General features: G+C 36.1%; 1 protein-coding gene across 3 annotated transcripts in view; it reads left to right on the top strand.

Moving 5' to 3' along the window:
• Positions 1-17,119, top strand: part of AKAP8 (A-kinase anchoring protein 8) — a 56,646-nt gene that overhangs the window by 13,454 nt on the left and 26,073 nt on the right. For 2 of the 3 annotated variants that reach the window (XM_012542365.3, XM_031947935.1), the window contains 4 exons: positions 2,320-2,358; positions 4,435-4,714; positions 5,394-5,862; positions 6,030-6,159. In XM_012542365.3, coding sequence (XP_012397819.1) covers positions 2,320-2,358; positions 4,435-4,714; positions 5,394-5,862; positions 6,030-6,159 — 918 coding nt within the window. Of the gene's footprint in view, positions 1-2,319; positions 2,359-3,137; positions 3,171-4,434; positions 4,715-5,393; positions 5,863-6,029; positions 6,160-17,119 lie in introns of all 3 variants that reach the window. The other variant, XM_003760964.2, reaches the window with a different exon arrangement.

Raw genomic sequence — 17,119 nt, 5'->3', positions numbered from 1 at the left:
TATATATATATATATTTTTTTTTTTTTTTTTTTTTTAGCAGAAGCTTCATAATCCTAAATAATCTCTTCTCCTTTGGGCCAAAAGTATAGTTAGCCCCTAAGCAAGCTAACTACTAATTACACCAATTGTATCTTTGGTTCTTAATATCCAGGGGACTTTTGCACTTTGCATTACCTTTTATTTCATTTGTGTGAGTATTCTCTATACACATGACATGCATTTTGCATTTTGCAACCCTACCACTGTTAAAGTAGCTCTATTTCTCTAAAGTCTTATGTTGGTATTTTGTAGACCAACCAAATTTACCCATTTCTCTTCTCTTGAGGCATACTCTTTTACCTGGAACAGATGCTAGGCCCTTAGATCAGAGGAACTGAATTCAAATCCTGTCTTTGACTTTTATTTTAAAAGTAATCATGGTTAAATTACCTAACTTTCTTGGGTTTTAATTTCCTTATCCAAAAATAAGGGGTTGGACTTAGATTAACTCTGGAATCCCTTCTAGCCTCTGGTCCTTCTAATAGTTTACACTCCTTGAATGATGGGAAGTGCAACACAATCTCCAGAAATGTCTCTTCTTTATATACCATTCAACGTGATGTTAAGGAGGCAGGAACTGATGACCTGAATTGATGTTACAGTGAAAACAACACTTTGAAGTAAGAGGCCCCAGTTCAAATCCCATTTCTGATTTATTTACCTTAATGCCCTTGAGGAAGTGAGCCTGTTTCTTCATCTATGAATGAAAGAAGGTAGTATCAGTTTCAGTCGCATCTTCATGTCTCCATTTGGAGTTTTCTTGGCAAAGATACTGGAGTGGTTTGCCATTTCCTTCTCCAGCCCATTTTACAAAGGAGGAAACTGAGACAAACAGGGTCACACAGCTAATAAATGCTGAGGCCTGATTGGAACTCTGGAATATGAGTTTTTCTGACTCCAGACCCTGCCCTCTATCTTATGCTTTACTATCTGCCCATAATCTAGTCTCATCACCATGTTGCTAACTCCAGCCTTGACAGAATTTATCTCCCTCAGCCTTCTCTGCCTTCTAATTAAAGGGCTGAGTACCAAATTCCTTCTAATTCCTTCCTTTTAGAAGGTACAACCTGGTCTATCTTTCCAACTCTACTTGGTATCTCCTGCCTTACTTGGTTTCAACTCCGTGAAACAAGATGTTCCTTCTGGCTATACTTCCTCTCCTGTTAGTTTGTAAGCTCCTTGAGTTCATGGACTTTATTTTTGTTAATTGTATCCCTAGCACTTAGCAGGCACTTAATGTTTATGTTTCACTTCTCTAAGCCTCAGTTTCCTCCTCTATAAAATGAGGAAGTGCTACTTGATTGCCCTTCCAGTTCTGCTCCTCAGATCATCCTCTCTTCGATGTGTTTGGCATTACTTTTGTCATTAAAGGAGGGTTTTAGCAGCTCACCTGATATAGCTAGTACCTGAGCTTAGATTGCTCTCAGGTTTCTTTAGTCAGAGAACAGGAACTGGGTATGTTTGTGATAGAAGTGTTTGTATTGTTGAGATTTGAGGTCCATTTCCATTATTGCAATGGAGTTAAGATTAAGATTTTCTCTAGAAATGTGCTTTTTACTTGAATATTTTGAAAGATGTATGATTTTGATCCTTCACTGAGTCATCCAATCCCTCAAAACTTGCCATTAACTTAAAAGATAATAGTCTGTATGTAATGATGAGGATTTAAAGGAGAACTTTAATAAAAAAATAAAAAGGGGAGAAAATTAAGTTTGGTATTCTTGTTGCCCATCTGTGCACCCTGGCCTCTCTTCCCCCTCCTCCTACATCTCCCACATGTCCTCAGGCCTTCATCACCTTGAGACAGATCTTGGTGCAGTGGCCTATTTAGACCTTCTTGTCTGCTTGGCTTCCTCTCCAACAGTATCCTGGTAAACATTACTCCCATTAGTTTCTTTGCCGAATTGAAGAAGCATTGACCCAGAGATGGAAACTTGGTTTGCCAGGGCTACCAAGCAAGTCAGTATTGTAGCCATTTGATTCAGATTTTGAGCCCACAGCTCTGCTTTCTCCTTCCCTTTTCCATTTGGACCATGTCACATGCATTAATTCTTGGCTAAATTTTCTGACCTACTTTTTCCCAATGCAATAGATAAAGGATTAACAAGGAAAGATAAATATTGTTACATAATTCAGGAGAGTTAGCATCTCATAACATTAAATCAATAAAAAATTATATTTTAGATTTTTACCATTTTTAGGCATTGTATTCATTCCTAAGAGGAGTTTGCTTTTTCTCAGTCAGACAAAAGGTCCATAACTTTGTCTCTTTCTTTTAGGTTATGGGGCATGGAGCACTGGAGCTGCTAACACTCAGGGTGAGTTTTTCTGCTTTGTTGAGATCCTTAAAAAAAAAAATTGACAGATATACTTTTGATCTGGAAATCATCTAATTGTTTAGTTAGATGCTCAGCAAATATAACTTCTGCCTTTTAGAAGATTATTTTTTTCTCCAGAGGAATGGCATATATTCCTAGGGCCATCTGTTGCAATAACTTGCTTTTAATTTTGTCACACGATATCGCTTCTCTTGGGGAGAATAAAGATAGCTTTATTTTCTTGAATAGTATGCTATGTATTATTTACAGTATTGGTAACTTTTTCCATGAACAGTTTTTGGTAACTTCAGTTTGATATGGTAATGTTTAATGAAATATCTATTGTGCCTAGAATGTCTTCAGTGCTTTTTATGTTCTTTCTCAAGTTAGGGAAGTACTTTCTTTTTTCCATTCCACTTCAAAAATAAAAAACAATAATTACTGTTGTCAGCAGCTACTCTATTTTTTTTTTCCTTTGTTGAAAAGTGGCCATGGTTCATTTGCTCTGTTTTGGCTCTTCATGTTGGTTTTATGAGAAATTTACTTAAAATTTCTATATGTACCTTTTCTCGTGTCACCAGGTGACATGATGATAATCTTTTTTGCTCAGAAGTGCCATTGCTAATTAGGATCTTGTTGCACCTGGACTTGGATGATGTTTCCACCATTTCTTATGTGAAAATAAAATGGATATGTGTAATTGTTCTGTAAAATGTATTTTTTGATATCCACTCTGAAAACAAAGGTTTTGTGTATTTTTCCCCCCCACTTCCTTTAAGGTGCTTATGGGACCAGTGCAGCCAACTGGCAAGGTATGTGCTTAAGCTTATGTTGGGGGGAAAGGGGGGTTGAGTTTCCTTCGGTGACTTTGATCACCTTTGGGATCAAGCTTTGAATTTGATCTTGAGAATTGCTGCTAGCTATGATTGGGCTCTGGATTTCAGGGAAGGATATAAAGGATATAAAGAAGTTCATAGGCTCATAGACTGAGGAATGAAGTAACCTTAGGGATCTACCACCTCCTCCATTTGTTGATAAGGAAACAAACTTATATTTTGCTGCCCCTTCTTTTTTTCTATAATAGCCCTCCACCTTTCAAAATACATGCAAAAACAATCTTCAACATTCACCCAAACAAAATCCCATGCTCCACACTTTTCTCCCTTCCCACTTCCTCTCCAGACAGCATGCAATCCAACATAGGTTAAACATGTGCAACTCCTCTAAACATATGTACACATGTATTATGCTGCACATTTGCCTTCTATTTTAAAGAACCAAGATTCAAATTAAGGCCTCTGATTCTAAATCCAGTATCCCACTAACTAGGTCTTTGGGCCAACCCAAATATATTAATGACTCAGTTTACTGTAGCTCTACACGTCATAGAGTAGAAACTCCTTTTTCATACTTAATGTTTCTTCCACTGTCCTCTTGAGTAATAGGAAGTTGAATTATAATGATTTGATTGATGCTTCTTAATGTTTTTTTACTGCTTGGTCCTTAGAGATCTATCCTAAAGTATTAGGTAGTGTTTAGGACCTCAGAAAAGAGAGGAAAGATAAAGGGAAAATTTCAAGTATGAGTTTTTGCTTGTTTGTTTGTTTTTTTTTAGTTTTGATTGTTTTTTTAAGGATAGCATCAGAAAGTTGAAGATAATCTTTTTAGAAAGGATAGCTATTTTAGAAATGTACATATAGATTATCTTGGTAACAGAATCTTTTAAGAGGCTACTCAAGAAACTAAAAATATGAAAATTAACAGAGTTAAGTTACAAAATGCCTACAGTTATACCTAGCTCCTAAGAGTTAGCTATCTTTCTTCAGTCAGCCCCTTTTTAATTGTCCCTTCGTGTGCTGATCCTCTGTGCTGCATTGAATAAGTAATGATTAAGGCTGAATAATAACTCTATGTAGAACTTGACTGCTAAGCCAATCTTTTGCATCTCAGAAAGTATAACTTCTGTTGAATTATAACTATTTCATTCCCCACTACCAAATCCAGTTCGTGTATTTCAAGCAAAGACCGTCCTCCTGATTGTTGAGCTCTCATTTTGATGCTCTCTTTTTCCATTAGGCTATGAAGGTTATAATTATTATGGTGCCCAAAACACTGGAGTTACTACTGGAGCTACATATAACTACAGCACAGCCTCATGGGAGGCTCCCAAGACAGAAAATGCAAGCCTTGGAGATGGGAGTGCTGCTGTGCAGATCGCCACCTATGGAACAGAGACTGTCACTGATAATTCTGATTCCCTCATTGCCAAGATCAACCAACGTTTGGACATGATGTCGAAAGAAGGAAGCAGGGGCGGGGCCGGCGGCAGTGGGGAGGGCATGGAAGACCAGGAGAGGTGATTACAGGCTTTCTTGTTGGAGTAGCACCAAGTGCTAGCTCATACCAAATACATCAGTATGGAAACTAGATCCTTGCGTTTCCTCTTGGGAATGAGGGGGGTCCATTATTCCCAGACAAAGTTTTGGGTTTCTTGAGTCCTCTTCAGATTGCACTAAATGAATTGAGACCATCTGACAGGGTATAGGCATTTTAAGCAGATCTGTTGATTCATTAACTTTTAATGTGGCTTAACTTTCTGTAGCTGCCTAATCTACATCTAAAACTCTGTTGTGGATCTAGTTTTAGACCCTAAGTTCACTAAATCCAAAATCCAAAAGTCATTGAACTCAAACGTAGCAAGGAATACCACCTGCTTTTGCACTTGTCAGTTGAAGAAACTAACAAATTGAATATGTTGGGGATGAAATTTGGGAGTGCTGCCTGTATGTTTCAAGCATTTTTGTTTGAAAGTGTGATTTATTTAATGAAAGAAAAATCTTTTTTTGTTGAGCTCTCAACTAGCTACAAACAAGGCCTGTTGAAAGCAGTCTTTGTGAAAAGAGGCCAATGCATTTGGCTTCATGCTTTGTTTTGGGATGTTGGTGTGTATACGATGTTGAGGCTAACTTTGATTTTCTCTGAGCATTTTGTTTAGCAGGATAAGTTATTGACCTGGCTCTGTGCTTATTCTTCAGCTCTTTCAGATTTGAGTCTTTTGACTCCTATAACTCCAGGGCTTCAATGGCTGATCACAATCTTTACCGCTCGAGCTACAATTATGACTATGACCTCAGACCTAATCAGAATGATGGCTTTGGAAGTCAGTATGATGACCATCAAGACCTGTCTCATAACCGAGCATCTCTCTATGGCATTGTTCAGGAAAAGTGTCAGAATCAGTTCCGGGATCGGGGTCATCCCAACACCTATATTCGCAATGACCACTTCATGCCATCCTCAAGCTCAGAGCGTTTGTCTGCTCGATGGAATGAGTTGAACTATATGGGTGGAAGGGGGATGGGAGGACCTTGCCCCAACAGACTACCATCTCTGTTCTCACAAGCTGTGGTCCCCGATTATGGCATGATGGGCATGCAAGGAATGAGCAGGTTTGGCAACATACCTTATGGATGTGGCAGGTCTAGGAACAGAATGAGAGACCGGGTGAGTTCTTTTCTCCTTAATTACTGCCAATTAATGATTTTTAATTAGGTTTTCCTTTTTCCTTTATGATCCCACACCTTGCTTCATTCTTTCTTTGGTTCTGTTTTTATTTTTGTTTTTGTTTTTGGTTAGTTGAACAGTACCATTTAAAATTTTTTTTTTTTTAGTCCAGAAGAAGGGGATTTAATCACTCTGGACAAGATGGCATAAGCAAGAAACGTAAGCAGTCCCAAAGTGGTGAGGAACCAGATTACAAACAGGCCCGAACAGACAGTGAAGGAGATGATTCAGATAATGGTAAGTTCCAGAACACTGTTGTGGGATTGATATTTTGCCTATTTTATTTAATGTATTATGTTAATTTTCTTAATTTTTAAAAAATTATTTTAAAATTGAATATTTCTGAAATATTTATCTAAATATAGTAAAACACAAAACAGATTATATATGAAACTATTAAACTTCATTTCATAGAGCTTTTTTAAAAAAGAAAAGTATAATAAATTCCATACATTACTTTCAAAATTACTCTGTTTATCTACTTGCTTGTAAACTTCCAACTTTTCTCTTCTGAATATTAAAAAAAAAACTTTCATTGGCTTTCTTTTTTGGTATCAGTATTAGTATCACTCAGCCTAACCCTCTTTCTCTTTTTGAAGTAAGTGTGTGTGTGTGGTGGGGAGGAAGAACCTTTATTACAAACATAGGCTGGCAAAATGAATCCATTCAGTGGCCATGTCCAAAAATATTTCTGTTGGGACACCTAGGTGACATAGTGAAGTCAGGAGGACTTGAGTTTAAATCTAGCCTCAGACAGTTAACACTTCCTAGCTGTGTGACCCTGAGACCCTAAGCAAGACACTTAATCCCAAATAGCTCTTTCTTTACATTGTATTACTCCCCTCTCTATCCGGGGTGAAGATAGGGATGGGGGCATAATATGATCATTAGTTCTCTGGAGATGTGATTGTTCCTTTCTTGCCTTTCAAAGCTATTTTACTTTATGATGCTATAGTCCTTTATACTATTTTGGTTTGTTCACTTGATTCATATCAATAATCCTAAAAGATTTTCTGAATTATCTCTTTCATTACATTCCTATGCTGCAGTCTGATCAGGCTTCCCTACTTGAAAGGTGCTTTTTTAGCCTCATTAAATTCTGGTTCTTTTCTCTTTTTTCTTTAAACCTTTTAAACCATTGCATTTTTTTTCTACCACACTCCTCTTCAGGGGAGTTTCTTTTTCTTGGAATTAGTTAAGAGGGAAGATAATACTTAGTCCCTAATCCCACTTATTTTCAGGTTAAGTTTGATTTATTTCTACATTAAACTGTGGGTGTATGTATTTTGAACTCTCTTTTATCTGTTTTAGCTATAATATTGGATTGATGTTCTGTATCCCTCTTCTTTTCTTTTATTCTAGTGCATTCTTTTTTGTTCTGCCTTCATTCTCTTATAATTCTCAGAACACATTCAGTCTACTTTCCAGAACTATTTTTTTTTTAATTCCCTTGACACTTCATGAAGATAGTTTTTGCTTGACACACAGTTGGTGCTTTAAAAATGTTTATTAATTGAAGGAACACTTCCTTCTCTCCTATTAGAATGTTAGCACTACATTGACATATATCTCCTTTCAACTGCTCCAGTAAATTTACTGTTTCATCTATCACTACATGCATGCTTTTATTTTCAGGTTCTTACTCAACTCTGTTCTTTTTCATCAAAAATACTTGATGTTACTCAGAAATACTTGACCACTCCTCTTTTTAATACTCCAGTATTAAAGATACTCCCCCCCATTTTTTTTCCCCCTGTGGTTATACTAAGCTTCATCTTTTTCAAGTTATTTTGTTTATAGAAACTTCCAGTTATTGTATAAGACTGATTGTAGTTCTTTGATACTTAAAATCTTTTTTCTGTGTGCTTGCAGTACTTTTAAGTGGAAGCTCCTGATTTTGTTATGATTTTCTAGACTTTTCCTTTGGGGGGATGATGAGTGTTTTTTTTTTTTTTTCCCAATTTTTACTTTGGCCTCTTCTGATAGGCAATTTCCATTGATGATTTCTTGAATTATAGTGCTTCAGAGTTTTTAAAAATTTAAAGTTTTCAGAGTGTCCTATAGTTCTTAAATAGCTGTTTTTGACCAGCTTTTAAAGGTTGTGTTGTTTTTTTTTTTAAATATCAGTTTGTATTTTCTTTTTAATTTTTTTATTTTGTTGTAACATTTCTTGCTGGTTTACAGAAACATTGGTTTAAGATGGGATTATTCTTGTTTTTAGGGACCTTTTTTTGACTGAGATTTAGTACTGTCTATTTTAACTATGTCACTTTCAATTTTATATACAGAGCATTTAATTTTATTTTATCTCTTTATTTCTTCTAGGTATTTATATACCTTGGGGGAAAGACATTTTTTTCCTTTTAAGTCTCTGCATCTAATTTCTACAGACAGCTAATAATTTATTTCCTTCTAGGCTAGTTTTTTGGGCCATCTCTAGATTTATGATAGTTTTATACTGGTTGTACTTGTGTCTCCAGCCTTTGAGTCAGGTCCAGGCTCATTCCTTGGTTGTACTTGTGGTTTGGGGTGATCCATCAATCCTTGATTTGGTTTGGTTTGGCTTGGCTTACTAGTTGCCTGGGTTTCTTCACTGAGCTCTGCCCCCAGGCCTTAGGCACACCTAGACTCACACCTAGACTTTTGAAGTTCAGGGTTTCAGGCCATTTCAGTCTGAGCATTTTTACTTTTTCTCCTTTTTCAATCCCTCTAAGCAAGAATAAGTTGCAAAGAAGGTGCTAGTCTGCATTGATAGAAGCAGCTCCCTATATCAAAGAAATGACAGTTCTGTTGTTTTTTTTCCAATCTTACTTTTTGTTTAATATATTCTATTCTTTGCTTTCCTTTTGAAATATGGTGAAAATAGTACTTGTCCAGGAAACGCATGAAACTTTTTAGGGTTAATTTCTCAACAGTATTCTTAAATGTTCACGTGAAATCACTTGAGAAGTATTATTTATCATTTTTATTTTTGTATCACAATGGGCTTGGGTCACCAATGTAAGTGGTTGGTTTTATATTGTGACAAAGAGATTTCTTGAGCTTTTTGCCAGAACTAGCAAAGCCTGCTGATAACCAAATACAGCAGTGCTGTTCAGAAATTCATTGGAATAATTAAAATTTTGTTTTTTCATCGTTGGCAACTGCCCTTTTCAAATATCTATAGCATTAGATACTATTTTCCTCTGAATACCATACTATTTATATAGTAGTCCTGCTATGGTGCTTGTTCTGAAAGTGCAATTGATACATTAAGGAACATTTTGAGCATATTATGATTTTTGCATTTGCTTATGTGAGATTTCTCATCAAAGAAAACTGCATTGGGGAGTACACAGGTGAGGTAGGGCATGCATTAAGATGGATGGTGACTTATACTGATGAGAGGTGACACCAACATATGGTGGTATCCCACTATATGTGGGACCTTTGGAAAGAAGAGATGTCTGGCTCCAAATAGAACAAAATGTTCTGATGGTCCTTTTCTTTGATCCAGGAATAGATAAGAACTACTAGAGGGGATGGGGAATGTAATACTTGGGAGGATGAAAGATGAAAACCAGGAAAGGCAGATGGAGAAAGGAAAGGAATATAGAGAGATTCTTAACAAATACAAGTTTGACCCCAGCTCTTCCTGAGCCTCCCACTCGGAAAAGCCTAGCCTGAGATGGTTTTCAGTATACCTTTTTTATCAGAAGGGCCTTAAGTGGTGTGTGGGAGTGTTCTCCAGATTACTTCATTGAATAGGATTCTTTCAAAATCTCCCTTTTATCTGTGCATAGGGAGGTGCCATCTTATGAGTCATTGGTTAGCTTTGTCAGTTTTCAAGGTTGGGCATCCTTGTGTTGAGCCTATGGTGGCTTCCCCAGGATCAAGTTTCATTGTAGTGTCCCCAACCCCATTTTTCCCTTAAACCCTGTAGCTTTCATTATGCTATTTTGCATAACTATGCAAGTATAATATATGTGTATATAATGTGTTATAGCAGAACTGCTTCTGCATGTATCCTGAAACATCAGTGAAAGTGGTCATCAAAGGCATTCTTTGTATAGACTCAACTCCTTGAGCTGCCCATATATACTCTTCATCCCCCTTTCATTTCTTTTAGCTTAAGAAATACAATATTATGAATGGAGTACACCTCTGAAAAAAAGACTTGAGTGTTTTTGCTTTTGCCTAACTATTCCCCAGAAAATCTAGGGAATGTGAGGTATTTAATAACTGCCATGAAACACAACAAAAGTAGAATTTCTGAATCGGTGGAACTGTCATCAGGTATATGTAGAGGAAATGGTCAAAACAGTAATGAATGTAACAGCTTTCAAAAATGACTCCTATGTAATGAAAATCTATTATTTAACAATAACTCTAAAAGTATAAGCCACATGATTAGAATTTTAGAACAAAAGATAAATGATAGGTGCCTCTCATGTCCAATTAGGCATGTATGAACACTTTGCCACATAAACTGGCCAGTGCTTCTTAAACAAATAGAGGCTGCAAAGGTAGGCATCTACTTCTTGGTTCAACTCTAGGTCAAACCAGATCCAGGACAGTCAACAAAATCTGGAAGGAGCTCAGTTCTGGGCTGCCATTCTTATAGGCTGTTGAAAGAGAAGGTAAAAGATGAGTCACATCTGGAAATGGCTGCCAACAGGTGTAAGAGAGAGAGAGAGAGAGAGACAGAGACAGAGAGACAGAGACACCAAAACTCACCTTCAGGAGCTGTACCGGAAGATCACTTGTCCTTTGGTCAGACTAGTTCACATGCTTTTAGATCCCCTCTATCCCCTAAAAATGGCAAAACTTTGTATGCTCTAACCAAGTCTTTTCTAAATCAAAGAGACTTGGCTCTATTAAACCCAAGCTATTTGAAAAACAGTTCAGCCCACAGAAACCATTAAACCATATTCCCCGGGGCAGGAGAATCTTCTCTTCAGTTGGACATCCATTTGGGGGCCATGTTTGCCAGCTAGAGCTAGGTTAGGGCTAGGTTAGTTCTTCACAATTGGGGGGTTGGGTGACAGGCATATATTAACCCATACATCAGGAGGAATTAATGAGAATGACCACTTTAAGATATCATTTATTAACTACAACATAACCAAGGAAAGCAAGGCTCTGAGATGACCTCATAAAGAGGATCTAAAAGAATCCTCTCTAACAGTGGCAGCTTTGCCATCTCTTGGTATTCAAGCTGCCTTTATTAAAGGTGTGAGTTTTTTGTTCATTTGTTTGTTTTTTATGATGCTTTTTATTCTGGGATGAACCTGACTTTGGCCATTCCTCTGGTAGAGTAGATTTGATAATTTTATGAAATGAGACACTGAAAGGTCATTCAACATTTACCAAAAGGAGTTTTATTTAGCCATTGCAGGAGGATGTCAAGAAGGGTAAACATCTCTGATTGATTCAGCTGAGCAAAGCATCCCTGCCTGAGTTGCGCTTGGTGGTCTACCAGCCAAACATCAGAGAGGGCCTAGAGTACCTCAAGGCTGTTTTTCATTCAGACAGATAGGAGTGTCAGAAACCTAAGCTTTTTTTTTGAAGAGAACATTGCTGCTGCTACAAAAGTGTTGCTATAAATTGTTTTATGTGGGGTATTTGACTTTCTTTGGGCATGTGCCCAGCAATGGGATCTCTGTTTAGTTATTCTCTTTGCATAATTCAAAATGATTTTCTTAGAATGGTTGGAATAATTCATAGCTCCATTAGCAAGTAGTATATTAGTTTGTCACTCTTTCCCCAACCCCTGAAATACTGACTATTCCCATCTTTTGTCATCTTTCCCAATTTGCCGAGTGTGAGGTATTATTCTGCATTTTTTTCTTTTTCTTTCTTTCTTCCTTTTTTTTTTTTTTTTAAATAATTTTATTGACAGAACCCATGCCAGGGTAGTTTTTTTACAACATTATCCCTTGCACTCATTTCTGTTCTGATTTTTCCCCTCCCTTCCTCCACCTCCTCCCCCAGATGGCAAGCAGTCCTATTCATGTTAAATAGGTTACAGTACATCTTGGATACAATATGTGTGTGCAGAATCGAACAGTTCTCTTGTTGCTCAGGGAAAATTGGATTTAGAAGGTATAAATAACCCGGGAAGAAGAACAAAAATGCAAGCAGTTTACATTCATTCTCTTTCTTTGAACATTCATGGTCTTTCTTTGGGTGTAGCTGCTTCTGTCCATCCTTGATCAATTGAAACTAAGTTAAATCAAAGGGTGCACAGTTTGATAACTTTTTAAGCATAGTTCCAAATTGCTCTCCAGAATGGCTGGATGTGTTCACAATTCCACCAACAATGTATCAGTGTCCCAGTTTTCCTGCATCTCCTCCAACAAATCATCATTATTTTTTCCTGTCATCTTAGCCAATCTGACCAGGTGTGTAGTGGTATCTCAGAGTTGTCTTAATTTGCATTTCTCTGATCAATAGTGATTTGGAACACTTTCATATGAGTGGTAATAGTTTCAATTTCATCATCTGAAAATTGTTCATATTGTTTGACCATTTATCAATTGGAGAATGGCTTGATTTCTTATAAATTAGAGTCAATTCTCTATATATTTTGGAAATGACCCCTTTATCAGAACCTTTGACTAAAAATGTTTTCCCAGTTTATTGTTTCCCTTCTAATCTTGCCTGAATTAGTTTTGTTTGTACAAAAACTTTTCAATTTGATATGATCAAAATTTTCTATTTTGTAGTCAGTAGTGATTTCTAGTTCTTTTTTGGTCATAAATTCTTTCCTCTTCCACAGGTCTGAGAGGTAAACTATCCTATGCTTTTTCAATTTATTTATAATCTCATTCTTTATGCCTAGATCATGAACCCATTTTGACCTTATCTTGGTGTACGGTGTTAAGTGTGGGTCAATGCCTAGTTTCTGCCATACTAATTTCCAATTTTCCCAGCAATTTTTGTCAAATAATGCATTCTTATCCCAAAAACTGGGGTCTTTGGGTTTGTCAAACACTAGGTAATTAAAGTTTATTGTCTGTTTTGTCCTTTGAATCTAACCTATTCCATTGATCAACTAGTCTATTTCTTAGCCAATACCAGATGGTTTTAGTAACCGCTGCTTTATAATTTTAGATCTGGTAGAGCTAGGCCACCTTCATTTGATTTTTTTTTTTTTTTTCATTAACTCCCTTGAAATGCTTGACCTTTTGTTTTTCCATATGAACTTTGTTGTTATTTTTTCTAGGTCATCAAAATAGTTTTTGGGAAGTCTGATTGGTATAGCGCTAAATAAATAGATTAGTTTAGGGAGTATTGTCATCTTTAATATATTTGCTCGCCCAATCCAAGAGCATTTAATATTTTTCCAGTTGGTTAGATCAGGCTTAATTTGTGTGGAAAATGTTTTGTAGTTTTGCTCATAAAGTTTCTGATTTTCCCTTTGCAGATAAATTCCTAAATATTTTATACAATCAGTAGTTACTTTAAATGGAATTTCTCTTTGTAACTCTGTTGGATTTTGTTAGTGATATATAAGAATGCTGATGACTTATGTGGGTTTATTTTATAACCAGCAACTTTGCTAAAGTTGTGGATTATTTCTAATAACTTTTTAGTAGAATCTCTGGGGTTCTCTAAGTATACCATCATATCATCAGCAAAGAGTGATAATTTGGTTTCCTCATTGCCTATTCTTATTCCTTTAATCTCTTTCTCAGCTCTTATTGCCAAAGCTAGATTTTGCATTTTTTTGTCAGTAAATCAAATAAACTAAAAGGATAACTTATCAACCACTTGTCAACTGTTAGATGATGTATAAGTTTTGGAGGGTTAAAGAGGGGGAAGGAGACAACATATATAGGGAAGGGGAATGTTCTGAGAAAGATGAAGTCAGGAGGATAGTGAATGGAGCCATGTCCTTTCCAGAAGCAATGGCAATATTTATCTAATCACTGTTCCCAGAGCTAGAATTGGACAAAGTGTGGGGATGGGAGGGAGGTGCAACTCAGTTGATAAATCAAGGTTTAGTAGGTGGAGCCAATTAAAATATGACTGCTGGTTGGAAGCTTAAGTTCTTTTGAGAGGAAGATTTAGCCCAGCTGGAAGGGGGCAGGAAAGGCACCCTTTCATATTATTTCTTGTAGTTAAATATACTTGAAAACTATTTTTGACCATTTATTTAATGGGGTACAACTCTTAAATCTTGTGTTTCTTGGATTATCTTAGCTATCAAGTCCTTATTAGAAGTAAAGCGCCTTCCTATCAGTGATATTTGATGCAGACTTTTCCCAGTTTACTGTTTTTCTTCTAATTAGAAGAAATTAGAAATTCTGTTCATTCAAAAACTTTCTTTTTGTGATTTCCTCTGTCCCATATTTAGTTAAGAATTGTCAGCCCATTCAGCTACAAAAGATACAAAAAATTTTTAAAAAATTATATTGTCTTTTATATTCAGATCCAATATCCAGTCTAAGGATGTTTGGCTAAACCCAATTTTTACCAAGATGGTTTCCAATTTTTTCAGCCCTTCATGTAAAATTTTTTTTCCCATGCATGTCTTTTTCAAATCTAAATTTCTTTGGTAATTTCTTGTATTTAATCAACCTCAGTCAGTGTCATTGAACAACTATCTCCCTTCTCATTGGAGTTGTGTGTCTTTGGAATTTCATTCTTGTTAGCTTCTTATCCTGTTCAAGCTATACTCTTCAGCTTCTTATCCTGTTCAAGCTATACTCTTCAGAGTATAACCCTTTGAAATCTATTCTGCCAAAATCTTGGGTTTAGATTAAACCCTGCTTTTCTTTTCCTTACTCAGTTCTGAGATGGCATGGTAACAAACATCTACATAATTAATTTTCATACTACCAGCTAGTTTCTTTTTGTTGGTGAGAAACAGATCTTGAAGAGCAATTCCCTTTATTTAAAGCTGAAAACTTAAGCTATTTATTAAGACAAATTATTAGTAATGCTATTTTGAGCAGAGAATAAGAGAACATGCCAAAAAATGTCCTAATAGCTAAATTCTCTTCTCTACCATGTAATATATTTTTTCCCCTGATCTACTTCTTTGCCTAAGTGATCTCTGATATATTTTATGGACAATATTCCTTTTGTTTCTTTTTCTATACTGCTCTTCATCCAAATGTTTTTTACCATGCTCTGCCCTTTCTCCCTTGGTTCCTATTTTCTCACATAAATATATCTTTATCATATATTGTCATTTTGTTTTCTCATTTTATTAAGTCTTTTCCTTTAAAAAATGTGTATGCTCCCAGCAACATAATGCGATTATGGATCCCATTCCATCAAATCTCAGTGATACTTAGGAGATCAAATTTGCCAGTTTCTGTTAGTATCTCTAGAAACTCATTACTAGCAGCATTTGTTTCATTAATTCTGTATCCCTAGTATAGACCATAGCCTGTGACACATAATGGTATTTAAAAATGTTGAGATGCTATGTGTAAACTTTTGAAGCCATAAGATTTAGTGGCAGATCCTTTTTTGGAATCTTTCTTTTGTGAATGTGGCTATCTTTCCTATTATTATATAGATTCACTGTGTATATTTTATACACACACACACACACACAGACTCTTTTTACCACCATCCCTTTGTTTTAGTTTAAAATTCTGCCACTTCCATTTGCAAGACTATTTAAAGAGTATTATCTTTTATTATAGCATCTTCATTTCTAAATATTTCCTTTCCCACAGCCAGTTATCTCTTGTAATCTAGAATAAAAAAGAAATCTTAAAAAGATAGCCCAATATTATATATACGTTGTACGTATATAGAAAAGAGAAAAGTGCTATATATTTTGCCCTTTTCAGTGATTTTACTATGAATAAATGCATGTCTTTCCTTGCTTTTTTGAATTCTTCATAGACATTGTTTTATATGGTACAGTAATAATCCATTATAATCATATGCCACAGTTTGTTTAGCCATTCCCTATTTGTTGTTAATATAGGCTAAAGCATCAGCATTCATATAGAGCTTGCTATGTGCCAGGTATTGTGTTAAATAGTTTATACAAATATCACCTTATTTTATCCTTACAACAAGTCTGTGAAGTAGGTGCTATTATCCCTATTTCACAGTTGGTGAAACCAACGCAGACAAAATTTGGTGATTTTGGCTAGTTCTCACATCTAGTAAGTGTCTGAAACCAAATCTGAGCTTGTCTTCCTGATACAGGCCCAGTACCCTGCCCACTGTGACTACCTGTCTCCCATAAGGTGGGCTTCTGCTTTGTTTCTAGTTGTTTAGATTAGTGCATTCTTTATAAGATGGTAAACCCTAGGGGCTGTCATTCTTATTTTTTCATCAGTGGTCCAAAAATCAAGATTCCATTTGGTTATTTCACTAGCTGTTGTTTCCTCTATTTGCCTTTCTGTTTTGAAACCCTTGGTGGAAATGCTATTGTTCTTAAGTTTTAACGATTCTTTCCTAGTTCTTTCAGGGTTGGCTGCATATCACATATCAGACTTTGATGGTGTGTTCTTGATTTTTGAGGATTTTTTTTTTTTTTTTTTTTGGGTGAGGCACTTGGAGTAAAGTGACTTGCCCAATGTCACACAGCTAGGAAGTGTTAAGTGTCTGAGATCAGGTCCTCCTGACTTCAGGGCTAGTATTCTATCCACTACCACCTAGCTGCCCCTTGAGGATTTCTTAGAAAGCATTCATCAGTCACTGTATGCTGGTCTCCTTTTACCTTCTTTCTGAATGTTATCTCACTTGAAAGCACTTGTGCATTCTCATCATTTCTTGGAAGACAAGCATCTGTTTCCCCCTCTAAATATTCAGCTTTCTCCTCTTAGCAAGAGCCTTTTAGTCTATCCTATGTCTCTGTTTCAACTAGTCTTATTGTTCAACTAGTCATCCTATATCTTTTTTCAACTAAGAACTCTGTTCTTAACGTTAGTTCTACAGAGTCCCATGAATTTGTTGATGTGAATATTTCTTTCACCATGGATTGTAACTCATTCCCATCTTTGTAGAAATTTTGTGAAGTGCTGTTACCAAAAAATTAATCACTCTACAGTTAGCCTTCTGGTTGTGAATCATTCCAGAATTAGGTTGCCTGGTATTGTATAATCTGCCGTCCAGCTCATACTTAAGTCTTTAGTTTGGTCATAACTACCAAAACTTATTTTCTGCTAGCATAAGCTTTGAAGCACAAGACTACTTTGTTCTATTAAATATATATTTGTGTGCACTTTCTTTGAATACA

The sequence above is a fragment of the Sarcophilus harrisii genome, chromosome 1 (genome assembly GCF_902635505.1).
Source record: "Sarcophilus harrisii chromosome 1, mSarHar1.11, whole genome shotgun sequence".
Lineage (NCBI taxonomy): Eukaryota > Metazoa > Chordata > Mammalia > Dasyuromorphia > Dasyuridae > Sarcophilus > Sarcophilus harrisii.
This window is presented reverse-complemented; position numbering and strand designations above follow the sequence as displayed.